The 22,751-nt window shown below is 56.3% G+C and overlaps 2 protein-coding genes across 2 annotated transcripts in view; one reads left to right on the plus strand and one right to left on the minus strand.

Moving 5' to 3' along the window:
- The window catches only part of SNRPA (small nuclear ribonucleoprotein polypeptide A), a 752,186-nt gene that overhangs the window by 289,928 nt on the left and 439,507 nt on the right, over positions 1-22,751 (minus strand). The gene's annotated exons all lie outside the window — the stretch shown is intronic.
- On the plus strand, positions 7,123-22,319 carry PRX (periaxin; the record flags this gene model as incomplete). The annotated part of the gene is made up of 5 exons (XM_080645185.1): positions 7,123-7,185; positions 10,336-10,461; positions 12,645-12,840; positions 17,325-17,521; positions 18,159-22,319. The coding sequence occupies 5 exons, from the start codon at positions 7,123-7,125 to the stop codon at positions 21,861-21,863; spliced, it is 4,287 nt and encodes a 1,428-aa protein (XP_080501311.1). The 3' UTR covers positions 21,864-22,319.

The following is a 22,751-nucleotide window of genomic DNA, read 5'->3' on the forward strand; positions in this document are numbered from 1 at the left end:
TTGAGCGTTGACCTATGAACCAGGAGGTCACAGGTTGATTCCGTTCAGGGCACCTGCCGGGATTGTGGGCTCTGTTCCCAGTGGGGGGTATACAGGAGGTGGCCGATCAATGATTCTCTCATCATTGATGTTTCTATCTCTTTCTCCCTCTCCCTTCCTCTCTGAAATAAAAAATATATATATTAAAAATAAAAAACAAAATTCCAGGTCTCAAATCTGAATTTGGGCAGCGAACAGGTAGCTCGGAAATAAAGCCACTGGGTTTGGAGGCCTGACTGAACTGGCAGGCGTCCTGCTTTCTTTCCTTCAAGAAGAAACTCAGGCCCCAAAGAGCTGAGGCCACCTGCCTGCCTGCCCGTGGGGACAGGCTGGCTGCCCCAGGGCCGGGTGTCTGCGCCGCCCCCGCGGTCCAGCCGCATTCCTGGCCGGGCTGGGAGGGGCCGCGCACTCAGAGGCCTGGCTGGGGACCCGGGCGGCGTCCTTCCTGGCGGCCGTGGGGGCAGGGCACTGCCCGGGGTGCGGGCAGGGGAGGTTGGGTGGAGGGCCAGGGGGAGGAGCAGAAGCCAGACGGTGACCTGAGGGGCTGGGCCTCGACGGTGGAGACGCCGGCGAAGGGACACTGGGATCGTGGAGAACCAACGCCTCTCCACTGCCTACTGGCTTCAGGGAGGCTGAAGCTGGGAGGGAACTGGGGGAGGCGGGCTGCTTGGGGCCGGGAAGGGGCGGGCAGAGCGGAGCTTCCTGGAGGGGCAGAGGAAGTCGTGCCCATTTCTGGAAGTGGATGCGGCGACCTGGGAGGGGAGTGGAAATGGCTCGAAAGGAGCTGGTGCCCAGGCTGAAGGTCTTCCGGGTGCCTGACTCCAACCTCTGGGGAATGGGACTCCGACTCAGTTTTGACCCTGACCCAGTTCCTGGGACTTTAGGCGAGCTCAGCAATGCCCCCTGGTGCCCAGTCTGGGGGTCTGTGATGCCGCTGCCTGAGATTTTCCAGAGATCTGGCCAGTGGTTCAGGAATCCCCCAGTGTGGGGTCAGCAATGCCCCCTGTTTACAAAATTGTGGGGGCCTGTTCCTGATGTCTCCCAGTGCCAAATGGCAGGATGCTCCGTAATACCTACTGATGCAGACAGCTCACCCATCTGTCAACCATTCTCCCCATCTGCCCCCTGTGCCTCCTTGGCCAGCGATGCTCCCCTCTCCCCAGAGCCTCGGGTACAGTTGCAGAGGCTGTGCACTGCACCAAGACTCCGTATTTGAGTGACTGCCGCAAACGTCGTGGGCACCGTGCATGTACATGTTTATTTTGACGGTTTCCCGGCAGATGGAGGTCAAGTGCCTCGGGGAAGGGGAACATCTTTGGTACAAAAGCACCAAATGGGCTAGATCAGCTGTGGTCCCCATTCCTCTGGTGCCCTCAGGGTTATGAACAGCTCCTGCCCGAGGACCTGCCCCGCTGTCCCCATGTCTGACCTCTGGATGATTGTACAGGCTCCCTGACTTTCTGGTGTGCACGTCTGTCCTCAGGCTCAACCCCGGGAAGCCACACTACCTCAGCCAGCAGATTCCAGGGCCCACACCATTCCTCGCTGAGCTGCCAGCCCTGGCCCGGATGCTGCCTTTCACAGAGCCTCTGTGTGTTCCCACCACAACACTCCCCAGGCCAGCTCCCCTCCATGGCCTCCATGGACGTTCACAGGGACCCCCATCACACATGCACGTCTTTCCTGTCCTTGGTCTTCTTCACCCTCCCTCCCTTCATCCCTTCATCCCTCCCTCCCTTCTTTCCTTCTCTCATTCAGTAAAGATTTATGAGTACCTACTATGTGCCTGGCCCTACCTAAAAGAAAAATCTGACCACATCTCTCCCCTGCTCCAGGCCCTCAGAATTTATCCCAGTCCTCTAGGACCGGAACCCTGCACCTCCCAAGGCTCGCCTGCCACCCCTGTGCACAGTACCTAGGATGTGCAGTCCCAGCATGGAAACCGAATGATGCGTAGTCAATGATTGTTGGCGCAATAAGCCGTAGAGCAGTGGTTTTGTTGAGAGCCAGACCACCCGTGTTTGAACCTCAGCTTTGCCATTCTGTGGCTTGTGACCTTAAGCAAAGTATTGAACTTCTCTGTGCTTCAGGGTCCTCATCTCTAAGCTGGAACCGTAACAGTACCCACCTCAAGCAGCTGTTCTGAGGAAAGAGTATTCTAGGAAGAGGGAACAGCGTGTGCAAGAGTTAGGAGGTGAGGGACCTTACAACCTCTTCAGGGACCTGTCAGCTGCTGGGTTTGACTGGCAGGAGGGGGAAAGTGATAAGGTCAGTGATGGGGCTGGAGGGGTGAGGGACTTCACTCTGAAGGCAGTAGGGTAAAGGGATCTCTCTGGCTGCCATGTGCATGTCGTAGTGATGAGATGAGACTGGAGGCCAGGAGACCAGAGGGGAGGCCTGGAGCAGTGTGGGGAGAGGTGGAGGACTAATAAGCTGTGATTGAGGAGGAGCCTAGGACGAGACCTCGGCTCTAGCTAGGAGACTGGGGGACGGTGGGCCAGGTCTGCAGTTGACACCAAGGCCAGAGAGGGACATGGTGTGTCAAAGCATCCACATGGTTTGGCCCTGGGAATGGAGCTCAGCTGAGAGGGCCAGCGGCAGGAGCAGGCATGAAGGACGGAGGTGAGGATGGTTTCCCTGGGTTGCCCCGGGAAACCTGGCTCCTGCTCAACTCAGATTGGGTGGGGAGAGGGTGGTCCCTGAGCAGAAGCATCCACCTCCTTCCCCTGCCCTACAGGATGTCCTGTGTTTACTGAGGTGGCCTTGGCCAGAACGGGGACACTGGTGCCAACTTCTAAACTCCACTTCCCATGGCCACACCCTCTCGGGTGAGGGAAAGCCAGAGACACAGAGAAAGAAATAGAGACAGAGATGATGAGACAAAGAGATACAGAGCTCAGAAACGAAAACAGAGACAAAGGGAGAAACAGAGACACAGAGGAGCACACAGAGAGACATACCATTTATGACAACAAAGCACTGCAGACCAGGGAAGGAAGCTTCCTTCACCTGCTAAAGGGCAGCTCACAGCTGGCAGCTCACAGCTCACTTGAAGACAAAAGACTGAATGCGTGGTACCTGTGATGGGAACAAGCCAGGGTATCTGCCCTCTGAGACACAGAGAGAAACAGGATAGCATCCAGCAGACTCCCTTGTCTGTCTGACCCTGCGCAGACAGGGTGGATTTTCTTCCCCACTCCAGTCTGGCCAGTAGTCTGACTCCACCCTTAACTGCTTAAAACTTAAAACTCAGCTCTGACTTTGTCCCTCCTGTAGGTACCCAGGGCTCTCAGAACAAAGTTTCAGCCCCTCCTCATGACCCTGATGACCTCTCCTCAGCTTTCCCTCACACTCTCCAATTTCTCAAAGGAGCTCTTTGCACACAGGCTGTTCCCTCTACCTGAAACCCACCCTCATTTATCTACCACTCACAGCTTTGCATGAATCCCTATGTGTCCTGGTTGGGGCTGACCCGCAGCCCCTGAACGGCACATGAACAGATTACTCAGACACAGTTTGACTGTGCAAGACAGGGTTGGGGGGGGGGGCCTGGCTTTAGTAGCCAGAGCCGCCTCTATTGCCTGCCTCGTTAGGCCTTTATTGGAATTTTTATCTTTTTTAAAAAAATATTTTTATTGATTTTTTTTACAGAGAGGAAGGGGAAGGGATAGAGAGTTAGAAACATCGATGAGAGAGAAACATCGATCAGCTGCCTCCTGCACACCTCCTACTGGGGATGTGCCCACAACCAAGGTACATGCCCTTGACCGGAATCAAACCTGGGACCACAGGCCGACGCTCTATCCACTGAGCCAAACCAGTTAGGGCTGGAATTTTTATCTTCAGATATAATCAGTAGGGTGAGTAATCCTGGGAGGACACATGTTTACACTGTCTTTAGACAAGGGCATCCAGGGATTAAGCATAAGGATTCCAGGGGTCTGCATATGCACAGGCTTGTTTGGAAAGGTCAAGGAATAATTAGGGGTGCTGCCTTGGACACTACCCTAAGTCGGAATTCCGATAAACTGGACAGGCGGCCTTCCACACACTTCCCTTTTATCAGAATGTCCTCCTTACAACTTTCCAACCAAGTCTCTTGTGCTCCCCAACATATCCTTCAGGTGCCAGTTCAAATGTCACTTCCTCCAGGAAGCCCTCCCTGATCATTCTGATAGTACCAAAATGTCAGGCCCTTCATATAGACCTAGATCCAGCTTTCATATCACTTAAGTCGGTGTGTAATAATATACTCATTCTATTGATCACTTTTTTAATGTCTGTCCCCTTTCAACTGTGAGTTCTTGAGGGCAGTCACTGTCACTCCTGTGTCCCCAGCACTGCCTGGCCCAGTGGTAGATACAGAGAAGGTGTCTGCTAGTAGCTGGTGAAAGTATAACTGAGGCGGAGGTGCTAAAGAAGGCATGTTTGGTCCTGGGGCAGCTATGAGCAAGGACACAGTTCTCAGCTCCTGGACATTTCCTATGTGTGAGCTCCCTTTGGATTCGGCTGCTTTGCACAGGCTGTCCCTTCTGCCCATACAACTGTTCCCTTCCCTCTTCTCTAGTCCAGCTCCTATCAATCATTCAAGTGTCAGCTCACATGTCCCTTTCTCAGGAAGCCTCCCCGACCTCCCTTCTTAGGCTGGAGCAGGCACCTGTCCTGGGCTCCGCGTCAGGCCTTGATTGGCCTCTCTGCCTGTGAGACTCCATCACAACCCTGGCCATTTTGGGTCTGTCCCCTGGAGGGCTGTGAACTCTATGAACTCGGGCCCGGGCTATCTTGGTCATACGGTGTCCACAGCACCATTCAGCGTGGGGCTGGGCACAGGACCAGGTGCTCACAGACTGCTGACATGGGATAAAGGACTGCTCCCTTCTCCCCGCTGGTGCTTTGCTCGTGTTTGTACCTCCACCTGAAGCCCCTGCCCACCTTTTTACCCGCCCCCCTTGTTTCAACCCTTCAGCTTGACTTTATTTATTTTATTTTATTTTTTTGTTGTTGTTATTTTTATTTCAGCTTGACTTTAGATGTCGCCTCCTCCAGGAATCTTTTCCTGAGTCTCCCCCAACCCCGGAGTGAATGTAGGTGTGTCAGTGTCTCTAGGGCCCAGGAAATGTTTTTTGAATGAATACATGAGCAGATGAATAAATCAGTGAAAGTGAGGGGTGCGGGGCGGGGGCAGAGATTGCAGTGGTTGAGGGTCTCATCAGGCCCATCAGCAGCCCTGATCACACTGTCCCTTCCACCCCTCCTGGGAGGAGGGTTCTGGCTGGGTTTCGGCCACACCCCAACCCTTGCTGGCTGCCAGGCCTGGAAAGCTTTTCCCAGAGCTCAGCACATTCCTGCCTTCTCCGGTGGCTAGGAGTGGGCAGGGGGCATTTTGGAGAGAAGAGAGGAGGCCCCGAGCATTCTGGGATCTTGCCAACCTGTTCTATGGGGTCCTGCCAACCTGGTCCCTATGCCCTGATATGCAGTGTAGTCAAGGGGACAGTTCCTCAGAGGGCCCACTGTGCTGGGGTGAGGGTGGAGGCTGCCGACTGAGCAAAGGGCCTGGTGGCCTCGCCTGGCTGGACAATGGGGCAGAAGCTGCTGATGTGCATTTTGGGGGTAATCCCCAGCCTCATAGCAGCTCCAGCCTCAGGCCTGGGCTCAGAGAGCTGTGAACATCCGAGGCAGCAGCCGGGTGGGTGCAAGGGGCATGTGGGGGTACTTGTGCTTCCTATGCCGCCCCTCAGGGCCTGGTGAGTCAGGGCAGGCCAGGGGCCGGGGGCTGGGGTATCAGGGTGAGGCCTTGGTTTGGGAGTTGGTCAGGTCTGGGTTCAAATTCTAGTGCTACCAACAACCTGCTGTGGGTGGTCATGGGTGTCCGCTCAGAGCCTGTTTGTCTGTTATATGAGGGGACAGAAGAGTGTTGCAGCATCTTTGGGGTCCAACAGAAATGGAGCTGGACCCCAGATCCACCACTCCTGGCTGTATAGCTAAAAAGTGGGTATAATTTACCCACCGTGCACCCTTGATTCCAGGAGCAGAGCTTTGGGTGCCCAGCACAGTATTTAGCACAAGGTAGGTGTACCCCCAAATGGCAACTCCATTGGGCAGAGTAGTGGGACTCCCCTGTGCCTGGTCTCACTCAGGCCAAAAGCTCACTGGCAAGGCTAGCCGGCCCCCTGATTTATATGGATAAGAATGCAAAATACTTATAAGTAGCATCCATTCTATGCCAGATTCTTTAAAAGGGTTTTAGCCTCTTTTAACTCATCTAATCTTTACAACAAACCCATGAGGGTGAGCACTTTTACTATCTGTTTTAGCAACGAAGAAACTGAGGCCCAGAGAGATGTTGTTACTAGCTGAGGGTCACAGAGCCAGGCGGTGGCTGAGCTGGGAGAGGGAGTGGAAGTTTATTTTAGAGGCCCCAGGAACCAGAGGGGCCACGCTTGTTTCTGAAAGCCAGGAACTCATGCTGGTGGGGTGCTCAGTCTCCAAGGGGCGGTAGCTGTGCAAATCCTAAGAGCAGGGGCTCATGGTGGCAGTCTCACCCCAGGCAAGGGAGCACAGCTGCCTGTGGCTCCCCACCCCCAGGCAAGTGAATGTAGCTGGGAAAGGGGGGGATGTTTGTTTCCCTACCCCCACCCCTGGTGATGTCATGCCTGGGCAGCCAATGGCTGGGGTCACCCCTTTCTTCCCTCCCCATTCCTTTTCCCCCCCAGCCTGGGGCTGGGGCTGAGCAGACGAGGGACGGGAGCTGCTCTGGAGGTGTCTGGAGGCCCAGTGGTAAGAGATCAGCCAGCCAGTTCCCTTCCTGGCCAGGCTACTAAGCCTCGGGAATGGGGCCCAGGGTCCTGGGAGGTGCTGGGAGGTGCCTGGGGCTCAGGAAGCAGCGTGTTGTAGGAGTTGAAGGTACAGACTTTGAAGCCAGACCCTGGCTTCCAATCCCAACGTTCCTCTCTTTCTGGCTGTGCAGCCTCGGACAAGACACTTTACCCTTTGTACCTCCACTTTACTTCTCTAAAAGGGGCTGCCCGAGGCCACCTCACAGGGCTGACGGGAGGGAGATAAGCTGCTGCTTGTAGGGCGAGAATGCTTGGGGTAGAGCAGCAGTGTGGTCCCCGGAAGAGTGTGCTGGAGGCAGCGCTGATCCTGGTGGGAGGTCATGCCCCAACTGGATTTTGTCCTCATCCCAAGTTCCCCTTTGGTAGGAAAGAGTGCGGAGCCACCGGTGGGCAAAGGCTGGAGATGAGATACTCTGAGAAGCACAGTATCTCACTTGCTGTCAGAGACTAGTTTACATGACCCGAGCACCTGCTATATTCTAAGCACCTGCAATTATCTTACCAATTTTCAAAACCATTCTTATTGGCTGCATTTGACAGATGAGAAAATTGAGGCCCCGAGAGGTGAGAGACCGTGCCCCGGTGTTCCAGCCTCAGAAGTGCTGGAGCAGGGATTGACGGAGGCAGCCGCAGGCCATGCCTTCCCTTAGCCTCAGTAGATGGCCTCAGATTATGTCTAGGGTCCTGGATGGGTCAGGTCAACATCCCCATCCCATTGTCAAGGGCACCAGATGGCTGGCAGTTAGGGAAGCTGAGGCTCCAAGTGGGGAGAATGAGGTTGTCCCCAGCCATAGGGATAAGAGGGTGCACAGGGCAAAGCTGGAGGATTCCTCAGCAGGCCCAGCTCAGCTAAAGGGCCCAGCGCCTCTCACCCCAGCCACTCTGAAGGGCATGAGCGGCATTTTAAATGGCCATCGAGGCTGTACCTTTTCCAGGGAGGTATTGTGAGAATTTAATGATCCAGGGAAGGATCTTTGCACATGGTACGTGCTCAAGAAACGGGGACTCGGAATTCTGCCAGTTTAGGAATGTACCAGGATCGCACCAGAGGACTTGCTCAAGAGGTGGCTGCTGGCATCAGGAGGGTCCTGCCTTGCCTTGATTCACCATGGGAGCCCCATTAGATCTTCCTCTAACACAAGCCAGGGATGCCCCAAGGAACCTCCCCACCGCTTCTTCCCTTGCCTAGTAGGATGGGCAGAGCTGGGAACAGAGTGCCCTGGGTGGGGTGGGGTGGGCTTCCTTCCGGGGGCTGGGTACGTGGCTCAGGAAGGGGACAGTTGGGGCTAAATATAACCTGGGCTGGCGGCTATCCTGGGCAGGGATGAAGGAGTAGGGCACTCTCGTGTCCCCACCCCTGCTGAGCTTCCTGTGCCAGCCTCTGGGTGTGACCCTCGATGCTCTGCCTGAAGCAGGGAGCTTGTGGTCCAGGAGATCCTTTCCTCGATCTCCACTACTTCCTACAAGGACCAGGCTTCTCCCACCCCCGACCCAGGATGCTATACTGCATCAGGGACTCAGAGTTAGCTTCTTAGACCTGGGTTCAAGTCCCGACTCTGTCACTGGGATACCCTCTCAGCCCTCATTTACTCATCAGTAAAATGGGGTACCATGAGGCCTTGTCTATAAAGTGCCTGCCCAGTTCGGTTGGCACCACGGAGGTCCCTCTAAAAGTGCCTGTTTCTGGCACCTTCACAACCCCCACTTCCTGCCCAGCCCTGCTCCTGCCCCAGGTGTTTTGCTCCTTGGGCCTCCTCCAGTGCTCAGGGCCACCGATGCTAGTTAAGGTGCCGGGTTAGGGTCAAGGACACACATGCTAGCTGTGTGACCCCAGACAGGTCACTTCCCCTCTCTGAGCCTGTTTCCAATCCTAAAACAGCCACCACATCCTGGGTGATTACAAGGTCTATGGGTGCCAACACAGGGCCCAGTTTAGAGGAAATGCCCAGATGGAAGCCAACTCTGCTTGGAGGGACTTGGGGCTCAGAGGAGAGGCCAGGAAAGGACATGGAGACCCAGACCCCTAACACAGCCAGAAAGGAGCTCTCAGGCTTGGTGGGGGGCAGCCAATGGAGTGGGCATAGATGGAACATTGAAGGGGTCCCTGTGTCCTCCCTCCTGGCCACTGGTGGGCTATGAAGGGCCATTGTGTGGCTGGGGTGGGTGGGCAGGGGCGGAATGTGACTGGGCACAGAAGATGGGCCATTGTTTGAGGGAATGTGCCGCGTGAGGCCTGACCTTTCCCTTGGGAGTGGGGGTTGGAGTGTTGGCATGCCAGGTGGGGGCTGGGAAGACAAGACCAGAGCTGGGGGGAGACAAGGGGAACAGAATATTCAATCCCCTTCCCCCAGAAGGGCTTAAGGGAAGGCTACACACTGATCCAGCTCTGTGTGACCGAGAGCAAGGTTCTTGGGCTGAGGTGGAAAGTAGAGGTCTTAGCACAGGACTGGCAAAGAATGAGCACTCAATACCATTAGTTATTATCAGAATAAGGGGCTGGAGCTTTCAGACAAGTTCAAGTCTGTGATTAGGGCAAGTGGCTTCCCTTCTCCCAGCCTCAGGTATCTTCTTTGTAATGGGCTCGATAAGTGTACTGAACTCATAAGGGTGTTCTGAGGTCCACATGCAATAACCGCTGTGGAACATTTGACACAAGATCAGGACCACAGGAAATTCTTAGTAATAACAGCAAGTGCTTATGAAGTGACTTCCATGTGCCTGACACTTTACAGTTAGTAACTCATTTGACTCTCCCAACAGCCCTGCAAGGGAGGTGCTCTCAATCGTGCCATTTTATAGATGAGGAAACTGCGGCACGGAGAGGTGTGGGGATTTGCCCCTGGGGAGTGCATGGGATGGTTATAATTATTTTAGAGTGCCTTTGGCCCCCTTGGCCCACTGAGGTTTTGGCCTCAGGGGCTCTGCTGTCAGAAAGGCTAGGAGTTAGTTCTGGCTTTACTGTTTGCTGGCCAACCGTGTCATCTTGGGTAAGGGCTCCTGAGGCTCAGTTTCTCCACCTGTGCTCTGGAGATAAAGTACTGACAGAGTGGAGGAAGGGTCAGGCCCTCAGGAAGCAATCCGTGGGGTTAGCTGATAGTAATGCTCATGTTTTTCTTCTTAGAGCCCGGGACCCAGGAAGCCCAAGGAGGTGACCCTGAGGTGAGCACTGGCTGACCCCACATGCCCCTCCCTGCCCCTCCCTGGCCTACCTGGAGTTTCACACCTTTGTCTCTCCTTGGCAGGCAGCAAGACCCCAGAGAAAGGGTGCGAGTCCCACAGACGACTGTGCAGTACGCCAGGCTAGGCTCCTCTTAGGAGGGGGTGCCTGTGCCCAGGCAGCGGTGAGAGGACAGCTGGGGGGGCCCTTCTCCCCTTGATACTACCTTGACCTCACCCTCTAAGCCCAGCCTCTTCTCCTCATCCTCCCCTGACCTCAAACCTCCATCTCTGTCCCCCTCAGGCTCAGAGGCAGCTGCTCCATGCAGAACTGAAGCTGGTCCTGCAGAAGAAGGGAGAGAGGAAGCAGGAGCCTGGGGCCCAGGTGACTCCTAGCAGCGCCATGGAGGTCAGGAGCCGGAGTGCTGAGGTGAGTGCCCACACGTCCCCCAAGGGCACTTGTGGGGCCTGGGTGGAGGGCACAGACTAGGCCAGCAAGGAAACATTCCCAGACTTCTCAGTCTCCCTATCTATGAAATGGAAATAGCAACAGGGCCTATTTTATGGGTCACTGTGAAAAAAAATTGACATCTGTAAAGTGCTTAGCACAGTGCGTGGCACAGACCAAGATTCAAATCAGCTAATTCATTGGAGCAGAATGGAATTAATACCAATCATGAACTAAAGAAAATGTAGCAGAAACCCTTCAGCGAAAGTGGCAGGATGGTGCAAGGGTTGAGGACACATGAGTTTATTTATTTTTAATGAATATATATTTTTATTGATTTCAGAGAGGAAGGGAGAGGGAGAGACAGAAACATCAATGATGAGAGAATCATTGATCGGCTGCCTCCTGCACACCCCCTACTGGGGATCAAGCCCGCAACCCGGGCATATGCCCCTGACTAGAATTGAACCCGGGACCCTTCAGTCCACAGGCCTACACTCTATCCACTGAGCCAAACCGGACAGGGCTGGACCCATGAGTTTAAATTCCAACCCTACCACTTCAGTTGTGCAGCCCTGAACAGGTGGCCTGATCTTTCTAACCCTGTTTTCACATTTGTGAAATGGGGCATGGTCCCCCCACTCTGAGGGTGTTGAGGACTCACACACGCCATTTGCACAAGGCCTGGCACCTAGGAAGCCTCCTTTCCTCTCAGCTGCTGTCACTGTTAAGTAGATAAAGCACTGGTATTGACTGCATTCTACCAGGTGCCAGGCACAGAGAGGGTCCACTTTTATAGGAGCCAAGCTGGCTGAGGGGGGGCAGGCTGGGGGGAAAGGGCAAGGAGGTTACTGCCGCAGAATAGTCTATGGGCTCTGAGGTCATAGTCCTGAGGCTGAGGCCCAGTGGCTTAACTTGCAAGTCACTTCACTTCTCTGAACCTTTGTGTCCCCCCCTGTGACTGCCCAAGCTGTGGGGAGGATGAAATGAGATCCCATATAGGAAATGCTTAGGCCAGAGCCGAAGAGTGGTGGTGATGGTTATCCTGCTCCCTGCTACCTTCACCACAACTCTTCTTACCCCTTCTCTACCAACTTTCTAGTCTCAGGGCCACTGCTGTGGGGCATCTGGTCCAGACTTGCTTTCCCCTCTCTAGCCCTGGGCTCAACTCCAGTCTTCACCAACCTGGACGCCTTGCCCAACAGAGCATCCGTTTGGATGCCTGTTGCTTCAGGTCTCAGCTCACAACCAGACTCCTTCTGGTACACCCATCTTACCCAACTTTCCAGAGAGGGCAAAGTTCTCTCCCAGAGACAGACAGCAGATTGGGTTTCCAGACAGTTGTGGAACGGAGGTCTCTCACTGCCTATTCTGGGAAAGTCCAGATGTGAATCCCACAGTGTGCAGCTGGGCCAGGGCCGGGTCAGCACCACTGACAGTAAATACCAAGAATACCATGTCTGCCTGTCCACCACTCATTACCCACGCACCCCCCTTTCACTGGATTCCCTCTCCCATGGGCGTTCTGCAGGTCTTGGGGTCAGAGAGTCCACAATAGGGCACAGTCTCACGCACATGCATGTTTCCAAGGAGGTCAGCCCCACCCCCACCCCTCCATGCCATACCACTTAAGGGTCCAGCCCCATTATTTGGGAGCCCATCCTCACCCCCAACCCTGTTCGGCTGTTATTAAAGCCCCTCCCCATAGCTCCTGAGACTGTGGGTCCCCACCCACCACCACAAACACTCTAGCAACACCCCCCACGTATTTGGCCCCTCCACTCTGGTGCGCTCTATCCGCAGGGGCTCTCTAACGGAGCCCCACCCCCACAGCCCACCCTCCCAAACCGACCACGCCCACTGAGAGCATAGCCCTCCCTCTCCATCAGGCCGTCCTCGGTCAGGACTCGGGTTTTCTAGCATCCCCCACACGGCTCCTCGCCCCGCCCCGCCCCTCCCGGAGGGACTCTGGGAGAGCAGCGAGCCCGCGGAGCCCTTAAACCTTTCCGCGAGCCCCACTGAACGAGCGACCCCCCGGGTTTCCTTAAAGGGGAGATGCCAGCGTGGGTGGGCCCGCATGACCAGCTTGATCCTCCCAGAGGGACGTGTGCCCTAAGGAATGGTTTAAGAGACGCTTTTAAGCGCGATGGCGGGCTCTGGGCGAGGTCTGGCGTCCCATAGCGACCCCTCACTGCCCTCCGCAGGAGCTGAGGCGGGCGGAGTTGGTGGAAATCATCGTGGAGACGGAGGCGCAGACGGGGGTCAGCGGCATCAACGTAGCGGGCGGCGGGAAGGAAGGAATCTACATTCGCGAGCTGCGCGAGGACTCGCCGGCAGCCAGGAACCTGAGCCTGCAGGAAGGTGGGCGGGGCCGGGAAATGGGGCGGGGCCTTCGCGCGGGGGCGGGGTTAGGAATCTGCCCTGGGGCTCGAGCGTGACGGGCTACCAAGAGGCGGGGTTAAGGCCGTGGGGCGGGGCTTTGTGTTTTGGCTCTGCAGCTGCTCATAGTGGGCTGTGGAGATTCCTTGTCTCAGAGCTGCTGTTTATTGGTTTTTGATCTTTTTGTATCTCGGTTTTCTCATTTCTAAATTGGGAATAATTCTAGTTCTTACGTCATAGGGTTATTATGGAGATTAAATGAGTCAGCATTTGAAAGCATTTAGCACATAGCTAAGTGGCACATAGTAAGCACTATGTAAGTGCTAGTTATTGTTTTTGTTGTTTGGGCTGGAGAAAAGAGGTGGAGTTAACAACGTGGAGGGGTGGAGAGGGTAGCTGAGTAAGGGATGTCTTAGGTAACATGGATGAGACTGATGTGATTTAGTCATGCAACAACTATTATTTAAGGGCCTTTTATTTCCATATAGTATTCTAGGTGCTTGGGTTACTGAAGTGAACAAAACAGATAGGGCGCTTACATTCTAGTGGGGAGAGACGTATTTAAGCAAAAAAACAACAACAGTATATAGTAAGTTAGGAGGCAATATGTGCTACAGATGCCAGGGAAGAAGCTGAATTTTTAAATAGGGTGAGCCAGGAAGGGAAGAAAGACCCGAAGGAGGTAAGGCGGTAAGCTGTATGGCCATCTGGAAGAGCATTCCAGTGCAAACACCCCAAGGTGGGAAAGTGCCTGGCTTGTTGGAGGGAGAAAAAGGAAGCCAGTGTGGACAAAATAGTCCGTGAAGAAGGAATTAAGAAATAAGGCCAGAGAGGTGAGATGGAGGGATGTTTTTAGAGGACTTTATGGGCCATGGTGAGACTTTTGATTTTAATCTGGGAGGGTTGTGAGTGGAGAATTGACTGTGTTGAACTAATATATTAGCAGGAGACTCTAAAGGAGCAGGGTGAGGAGTAGGGAGGCCAACAAAAAGACTATTGTGATTATCCAGGAAAGAGATGGTGATGCTCAGGGCCAAGTGATATTAGTGGAGGTGAAGACAAGGGTTTGGATGCTGGATTTATTTTGGAGGAGGAGCCTTCACGACTGGATATGGGGTGTTTTGGAAAGAGAGGGGTCAAGGAAGATGGTAGTCTTACAAATGGGGAATCCTGGGGCTGGAGCTTTGGAGGATGACCAGAACAGGTTGGATTTGTTAAATGAAAAATGCCTCTTGAACATCAAGGGGGAGACAGAAAGAGCAGTTGGATATGTAAGTCTAGGATGGAGGGAAGAGTGCTGGGCTGGAGAGATACACTTGGGAGTTGTCAGCATATTTATGACCTTTAAACTCCTAAATCTGGATGAGCTTCCCAAAGGGGTGAGTAGACCATGTGGATTAAGGGGTTTAAGGTCTGAACTCTGTGTTAGTGTGTCTTTAAGAGGTCAGGAGGATGGGGAGGAACCATCCTAGGAAGCTGGAACTTGACCATTGGACTTGGCTACTCAGAGGTCACTGCCTGGGACCTTGAGAGGAACAGTTCAGGGTTGTGGGATGGGGTATCACAAGTGTGACTGGAGAAGTAGAAATAATGCAGATAGACAACCCAGTGCATTTTGCCATTAAGATGGAGAGATAAATGGGCAGGAGCTCCAGGTGGAGTGATATCAAGACAACTTTTCATGTGTAAGAAACACGGGCATGCTGATAGGAATAATGTAGAAGAGAGGGACAAAACAATGATGGGGGTGGGGTGGGAGAGTTGCTGGAGGAATTGACTTGAGCCAGGAGTGGGACAGTTCATTCCTAGGAACAGGTGGAGAGTGGAGTAAATCACCACAGGAGCGGTGGGGGGCGGCGGGGGGTGAGTAATGGGGTGAAAGCTTCTGGAAGTTGTCTTCTGATTCTGTTCTTTCAGTAAAGGAAGCAAAGTTAGAGTCTGAACAGCTTCTCCCCTCAGTTGCCCATTCCCTTTCTTTGGCCTGCCCCCTCTGCCAGTTCTGAGGGAAAGGAGTGGCGGCAGGTGGCGGGGAGGAGAGCAAGGGAGAAAGGCTTCATGGCACAGGTTGGGGAGAGTGTGATGTCAGCTGTGCTGAGGGGCAGATGGAGAGGACAGTGGGGGATAGGACTTGGGCAGACACTAGTAGGAAGAATTTGAAAGGCCATGCGTAAGGTGACTGACCAGAGGGAACCTGAGCCTATAGGGAAAAGAACCATGTCAGGAAGAGTTTTACGAGTGGGGGGTGAGGTGCTGACTTCCACTGACATCCAGATCCAGAACTCCTGGTCTTGGCTCCCCAGAACTTTGCCTCTTGACTGTCCCTTTTCCCACCTCCACCCATGGAAACTTTATTCTTTTAAAAAATGTATATTTTTTATTGATTTCAGAGAGGAAGGAAGAGGGAGAGATAGAAACATCAGTGATGAGAGAGAATCATCAATCAGCTGCCTCCTGCACACCCCCTACCTGGGGATTAAGCCCGAAACCCAGGCATGTGCCCTGACCGGGATTCAAACCTCCTGGTTCATAGGTCAACGTTTAACCACTGAGCCCACTGCCTGGGCATGGAAACTTCGTTCTTTTCCCTCTCCTCCTCCTGCTTGATGTAGTTCCTCTCCGGACAGTTGTGCCCTCTAAATGCTAGGGCCCTGGGCCCTGAACTCTGTAGACAGATGTCCCCCAAATCAGGGCACAGAAGAGAGGCTGGGGGACCCCTTGATTGATCTGTGAACTCCAATGCCCAGCCCTCTCCCCAGAACAGTGCCCTGACAATCCCATCTCCTCACTCTTCACAGCTCTACACATTTTTTTTTCTAAATATATTTTTACTAGAGGCCCGGTGCACGAAAATCGTGCACTGAGGGGGGTCCCTCAGCCTGGCCTGCACCCTCTTGCAGTCCGGGACCCCTTGGGGGATGTCCACCTGCCGGCTTAGGCCCTTTTGCAGTCCGGGACCTCTTGCTCCTTACCACCTGCCTGCCAGGCTCCTTAGCGCTGCCATGAGCCTGGCTTCTGGCTGAGTGACACTCCCCTGTGGGAGCACACTGACCACCAGGGGGCAGCTCCTGCATTGAGTGTCTGCCCCCTGGTGGTCAGTGTGCATCATAGCGACCAGTCGTTCTGCTGTTTGGTCGATTTGCATATTAGAGTTTTATTATATAGGACTAGGGACCCAGTGCATGAATTCATGTACCTTGAAAGGAACTGTGGGCTGCAACAGGGGCAGGTCCCGGCCCATTCTCCGCACCCCTGCCCGGCCCCTCCCGCCATGGCCCCTGGCCCTGTCTGCCGGCAGCCCCGCTCCCACCGCCGCCACCGCTCCCATATGCTGATGGCACCAGCCCCGCTCTCACCTGCTGACGGTGCAGAGCTATTGGGGCCGGCACCAGTAGTGGGTGCGAGTGGGGCTAGTGCCAGCAACGGGTGCGAGAGGCAGCTGCCGGCCCCAATCACCCCTCAGGAGCAGGGGGAGTTGGAGAAGCCCTGAGGGGCAATCAGGGCAATCAGGGCTGGCAGCTGCCATCACACCTGCTGACAGCACTGAGCTATCAGGGCCGGTGCCAGGTGTTAGCAGTGGGTGCGAGTGGGGCCGGTGCTGGCAGCAGGTGCGAGCGCCGGGCAGGACCGCAGTGCGGGGAAGCAAAGAATTTTCAGTAACCAACAGACTTGCCCTGATGACAGCGACCGGCGCCCTGCCTTGGTCTGGCGACCCCACTCACCTGCTCCACCATCCCACCATGGCCAACGTCCGCCATGTTCTGCGCTCTGCCGCCTGTTGCCGCTGCCCACCATGTTCTGCACGTGCCCCTGGTGGTCAGTGCACGTCATAGCCACTGGTTGTTTGGTTGTTCCACTGTTCAGCCTATTAGCGTATTAGGGTTTTATAGATTTATTTTGGAGAGGAAGAGAGAGGGAGAGAGAAGTAGAAACATCAATGATGAGAGAAAATCACTGTTAGGCTGCTACCTGCACACCCCACACTGGGGATCAGCCTGGAACCCGGGCACATGCCCTGACTGGGAATCGAACTGTGACCTCCTGGTTCTTAGGTCGACACTCAACCACTGAGGCACACGCCTGCCTGGCTCTGTACACATTTTTAAACCTGGCAAAAGATGAAGAGAATATTGTAACTATAAAGTTTAACTGTTTGAAAAAGGGTCTGAAATGTGAGGATAGGGGAGGGGAATGGAAAGGCGACAGGCGTGGCCTGAATGGGTGTGGATTTGCTCAGTGGGGAGGCAGAGCTAAGGCCATGGGGTGGGGCTTCTTCTTAAGTGTTCTCCCCGCTCCCCTCCCCCCGCACTTCAAACTGGGAGGAGCTGCTTTGCTGCTCAATCTTGCGCTTGGGATAGGTGGGAGCCAAAATTTCGGGCGGGGCCTCGCCGCGCGCGGGTTCCAGGGAAGGGGAGGAACCAGGCGTGGGTGGAGCTGCGAGATGCCCACGCCCTGCTCACCTCCTGCAGGGGACCAGCTGCTGAGCGCCCGCGTGTTCTTTGAGAACTTCAAGTACGAGGACGCACTACGCCTGCTGCAATGCGCCGAGCCTTACAAGGTCTCCTTCTGCTTGAAGCGCACTGTGCCCACCGGGGACCTGGCGCTACGGCCTGGGACCGTGTCTGGCTACGAGATCAAGGGCCCACGGGCCAAGGTGGCCAAGCTGGTACGCGTGCTTAGCCCGGCCCCAGCGCTGGACTGTCCCAGCGATCTCGTCTCTGCGCCATGAACCCTACTCCCTTACACCGCGGGCCAGCCTTGCCCTCTGTCTTGTCACTAACCCAACGCTAATCCCACCCTTTGCCTCCTGTTCTGTGACCCTAAACTCCTCCCTGGGTGGGGGACCCACCCAGACCAGGGCCCTCACCCGCTTTGGAGAGGTATCCTCACTTTCAGCTCCAGGCTTGTGAGGGGTCCTGAACCAGGGGATTCCAAACCAGGATTCCAGGTTTCAGCCTGACTGCTTCTCACTGCTGAGTGACCCTGGACAAGCTTCTTTTCTTCCGTAGGCCTCAGTTTCCCCATCTCTAGAATGAGGGTATTGAGGAAAATCCTGAATGAGGACCTAGAAGTCCTGGGTCCCAGTTTCTACATTCCTGTTGACTCACTGTAATATTCTAAATGAATATCTTCGCCTTCAGGGGCAGTACGGTGAAATGACAGGCAGGAAGTGGGGATGGTGTTTTGGGGACAAAATGTTTAATCCATCTCATCCCCAGCCTGGTACAATGCCAGGTGGGCTCCCCCTGTCCACCTTAGGTCTCACCGTCCCACTGCCTCCCGCCTCTCTCCTCTCTCCCCAGAACATCCAGAGTCTATCCCCTGTGAAGAAGAAGAAGATGGTGGTGCCTGGGGCCCTGGGGGTCCCTGCAGATCTGGCCCCCGTTGACGTCGAATTCTCCTTCCCCAAGTTCTCCCGTCTGCGTCGGGGCCTCAAAGCCGAGGCTGTCAAGGGTCCTGTCCCAGCTGCTCCCGCCCGCCGGCGCCTCCAGCTGCCTCAGCTGCGTGTCCGAGAAGTGGCCGAAGAGGCCCAGGTAGCTCGGCTGGCTGCCGCTGCTCCTCCCCCCAGAAAAGCCAAAGCGGAGGCTGAGGTGGCAGCAGGGGCCCGTTTCCCAGCACCCCAGCTGGAGCTGGTTGGGCCTGGGCTGCCAAGCACAGAGGTGGGTGTCCCCCAGGTCCCAGCCCCTAAGGGCCTGGGGAAGGAGGCCCCCGCGGTAGAAGCAGCCACTGGCTTTACCCTACAACTGCCAACCTTGGGGCTTGGAGCCCCCGCTGCACCTGCTGTGGAGCCTGTGGCTGGAGGGATTCAGGTTCCCCAAGTGGAGCTGCCCACCTTGCCCTCGCTGCCCAGTCTGCCCACACTGCCTTGTCTGGAGACCCGGGAAGGGGCCATGGCAGCACTGACGGTGCCCACCCTGGACGTAGCAGTACCTACTGTGGGGGTGGACTTGGCTTTGCCGGGTGCGGAGATGGAGTCCCAAGAAGAGGTGCCTGAGGTGGCCCTGAAGATGCCCCGCCTCAGTTTCCCCCGCTTTGGGGCCCGAGCAAAGGAAGTAGCTGAGGTCAAGGTGGCCAAGGGCAGCCCTGAGGTCAGGGTGAAGGGGCCCAGACTTCGAATGCCCACCTTCGGGCTTTCTCTCCTGGAGGCCAGGCCCACTGCCCCTGAAGCCGTTGTTGAGAGCAAGCTGAAGCTGCCTACCATCAAGATGCCCTCCTTTGGCATTGGGGTCTCGGCACCTGAGGTCAAGGGGCCTGCCGTGAAGCTCCCCAAGGCCCCTGAGGTCAAGCTCCCAAAAGTGCCAGAGGCAGCCCTCCCAGAAGTGCAAATCCCAGAGGTGGCACTTCCAAAAGTCTCAGAGATGAAGCTCCCGAAGGTGCCCGAGATGGCCGTGCCTGAGATGCGACTCCCAGAGGTGGCACTTCCAAAAGTGTCAGAGATGAAGCTGCCGAAGGTGCCCGAGATGGCGGTGCCCGAGGTGCGACTCCCAGAGGTGCAGCTGCCGAAAGTCTCGGAGATGAAGCTGCCGAAGGTGCCCGAGATGGCCGTGCCCGAGATGCGACTCCCAGAGGTGGCACTTCCAAAAGTGTCAGAGATGAAGCTGCCGAAGGTGCCCGAGATGGCGGTGCCCGAGGTGCGACTCCCAGAGGTGGCACTTCCAAAAGTGTCAGAGATGAAGCTGCCGAAGGTGCCCGAGATGGCGGTGCCCGAGGTGCGACTCCCAGAGGTGGCACTTCCAAAAGTGTCAGAGATGAAGCTGCCGAAGGTGCCCGAGATGGCGGTGCCCGAGGTGCGACTCCCAGAGGTGCAGCTGCCGAAGGTGTCAGAGATCCAGCTGCCAGAAATGGAAGTGCCAAAGGTCCCAGAGGTGCAGCTTCTGAAGGCACCCGAGGTGAAGCTGCCCAAGGCTCCAGAAGTGCAGCTAAAAGCTGCCAAGGCAGAGAAGGTAGAGGGGGTGGAATTCGGCTTCAAGATGCCCAAGATGACCATGCCCAGATTAGGGAGGGCAGGGTCCCCGTCACGAAGCAAGCCAGGCGAGGCAGGGGCTGAGGTCTCAGGGAAGCTGGTGACACTTCCCTGTTTACAGCCGGAGGTGGACAGCGAGCCTCGTGGGGGTGTCCCCTCTCTCACACTGCCCGCCGTGGAGCTAGACCTGCCAAGAGCACTCAGCTTGGAGGGGCAGGTCCCAGTGGCTGAAGTGGGCAAGGTGGAGCGAGCAGAAGGCAAGGTAGCACAGGCAGAGGGCAAGGTGGAATGGGCAGAGGGCAAGGTGGCAGCAGGGGTTGGGGAAGTGGCCTTCCGGATGCCCTCTGTTGAGATCGTCACTCCACAGCTGCCCACAGTGGAAATCGAGGAAGGGAGGGTAGAGGTGATGGAGATGAAAGTCAAACCCACCTCCAAGTTCTCCCTGTCCAAGTTTGGACTCTCAGGGCCAAAGGTGGCCAAGGCAGAGGCTGAGGGGGCTGGGCAAGCCAACAAGCTGAAGGCATCCAAGTTCGCCATCTCACGCCCCAAGGCTCGGGTGGGAACTGAGGTTGAAGCTAAAGGGGTCGGGGAGGCAGGCCTGCTGCCCGCTCTCGATCTGTCCATTCCGCAGCTCAGCCTGGATGCCCATCTGCCCACAGGCAAGGTGGAGGTGGCAGGGGCCGATTTCAAGCTCAAGGGTCCCAGGTTTACCCTGCCCAAGTTTGGGGTCAGAGTTCGGGACACTGAGGCTGGAGAACTAGTGCCAGGGGTGTCTGAGTTGGAGGGCAAGGGCTGGGGTTGGGATGGGAGGATGAAGATGCCCAAACTGAAGATGCCCTCCTTTGGGCTGGCTCGGGGGAAGGAGGTAGAAATCCAGGGTGGGCGTGTTAGCCCCGGAGAAAAGGCAGAATTGATGGCTGGACAGCTTAAGTTCCCTGAGGTGGAGCTGGTCACTCTGGGGGCCCAGGAGGAAGTGGGGGCGGAGGGTGTGGTGGCCGTCAGCGGGGCACGGCTATCAGGCCTGCAAGTGTCCACAACCAGGCAGGCAGGCACTGAGGGCCAGGAGGGGGTGCTAAGGATGCCCCTGGGCATCTCTCTGCCTCAGGTGGAGCTGACCAGATTTGGTGAGGCTGGCCTGGGTGCAACCTCGGGGCAGCAGGCTGAGAGTGCAGCCCCTTCAGCAGAGGGCATAGCAGGCTACAGGGTGCAGGTGCCTCAGGTGACCTTGTCTCTGCCTGAAGCCAAGGGGGAGGGTGGTGAGCTGTTGGTGGGAGAGGGGGTCTTCAAGATGCCCACTGTGACAGTGCCCCAGCTTGAGCTGGATGTGGGGCTGAGCCGGGAGGTGCAGGTGGGTGAGGCAGCCACAGATGAGGGTGGGCTGAGGCTGAAGATGCCCACACTGGGGGCCAGAGCTGAGGCTGGGGTCGAGGGACCTGGAGACCAGCCCCCAGGGGTCGAACGATCCTTCCACCTTTCACTGCCCGACCTGGAGCTCTCGCCTCCTGCCATGGGCAGCCATGCTGAGTACCAGGTTGTAGAGGGTGAGGGAGACGCTGGACACAAGCTCAAGGTTCGGCTGCCCCGGTTTGGCCTGGTGCGGGCCAAGGAGGGGGTTGAGGAGGGCGAGAAGGCCAAGAGCCCGAAACTCAGGCTGCCCCGTGTGGGCTTCAGCCAGAGCGAGGCTGTTGCTGGGGAAGGCTCCCCCAGCCCTGAGGAGGAGGAGGAGGAGGAGGAAGAGGAGGGCAGCAGGGAAGGGGCTTCTGGTCGCCGTGGCCGCCTACGAGTTCGCTTGCCTCGAGTGGGCCTGGCTACTTCTTCCAGGGCCTCTCGGGGGCAGGAGGGTGAGGCAGCCTCCAAGTCTCCTGGTGGGGAGAAGTCCCCCAAGTTCCGGTTCCCCAGGGTCTCCCTAAGCCCCAAGGCCCGGAGTGGGAGCAGGGACCGCGAAGAGGGTGGATTCCGGGTCCGACTGCCCAGCGTGGGGTTTTCGGAGACAGGGGCTCCAGGCCCCACCAGGATGGAGGGGACTCAGACTGCTGTCATCTGAAGCCCCCTCCTGCCTCCCCATCCCCCACCCCTTTGTGTGTGAGTTAACCAGCACTAACCCTCAGAGGGCAGGAGCCGTGGAGGTCTCCTGCCTGGCTCATTGGCAAGAGTGTCTGTATCTTGCCAAGCCATGTGAATAAATAATCAAGAGGTGGCCTTGTGTCTGGTCTTCTCTGTGTATTGGGAGGGTGTGGGGAGTAAGGAAGGGTGCAGAGAAAAGAATCTCAGAGAAGGAAGGAGCGGGGGACATGATCCTGGCCTGAAGGAGCCTGTGTGGGGAGACACAGGCCACCTCTAGTCTGAGGAGAGTCAGGGAGGCCTTGGGATGGGCCTAGTGGGAGGGGGGCCTTCAGAAATCCCAGGGGCCCCTGAGCAGGACTCTGGGAAGTTCCCCAGCAGAGCATAGCGGCAGGACCCCTCTGCTGGGGACTCCGCCTGCCCTGGGGAACCCCACACTGGCCGGGACAGCCCCAGGGGCCCTAAGAGAGCAGACTGATTGCTACCCACCTGCCCTCTGCTGGCCACTTCTCCACCAACAAGTGCGCCTCTGCATCCTGGCTGTTCCTGTTCTGTCTGGCTGGTTTGACAGCCTGGTCCAGCCGGCCCCACCCAGGAAGGCCTCTCCTGGCCCTCTCCAGGCTCCTGGGTTCAGAGCCTCCACTCAAGACATGTGGTTGCCTCATAGGACTAGGTCCTGGGTGCTCAATCTCAGCTCCCAGGGACCCAACCTCACTCCGGATTTGTGCCCCTAAGCTCCTGCCAGGGCCTACAGACACCACCCCCCCTCCCCCATTTCTGTGCCATGCCCCAGACTACTAGGAAGACATGCTTTCCCATTCCAAATCTCCCCCTGATGCTCCCATACCCACCCCTCCACTCTGTTCCCATC

This window comes from Plecotus auritus (assembly GCF_963455305.1).
Source record: "Plecotus auritus genome assembly, chromosome: 10".
Lineage (NCBI taxonomy): Eukaryota > Metazoa > Chordata > Mammalia > Chiroptera > Vespertilionidae > Plecotus > Plecotus auritus.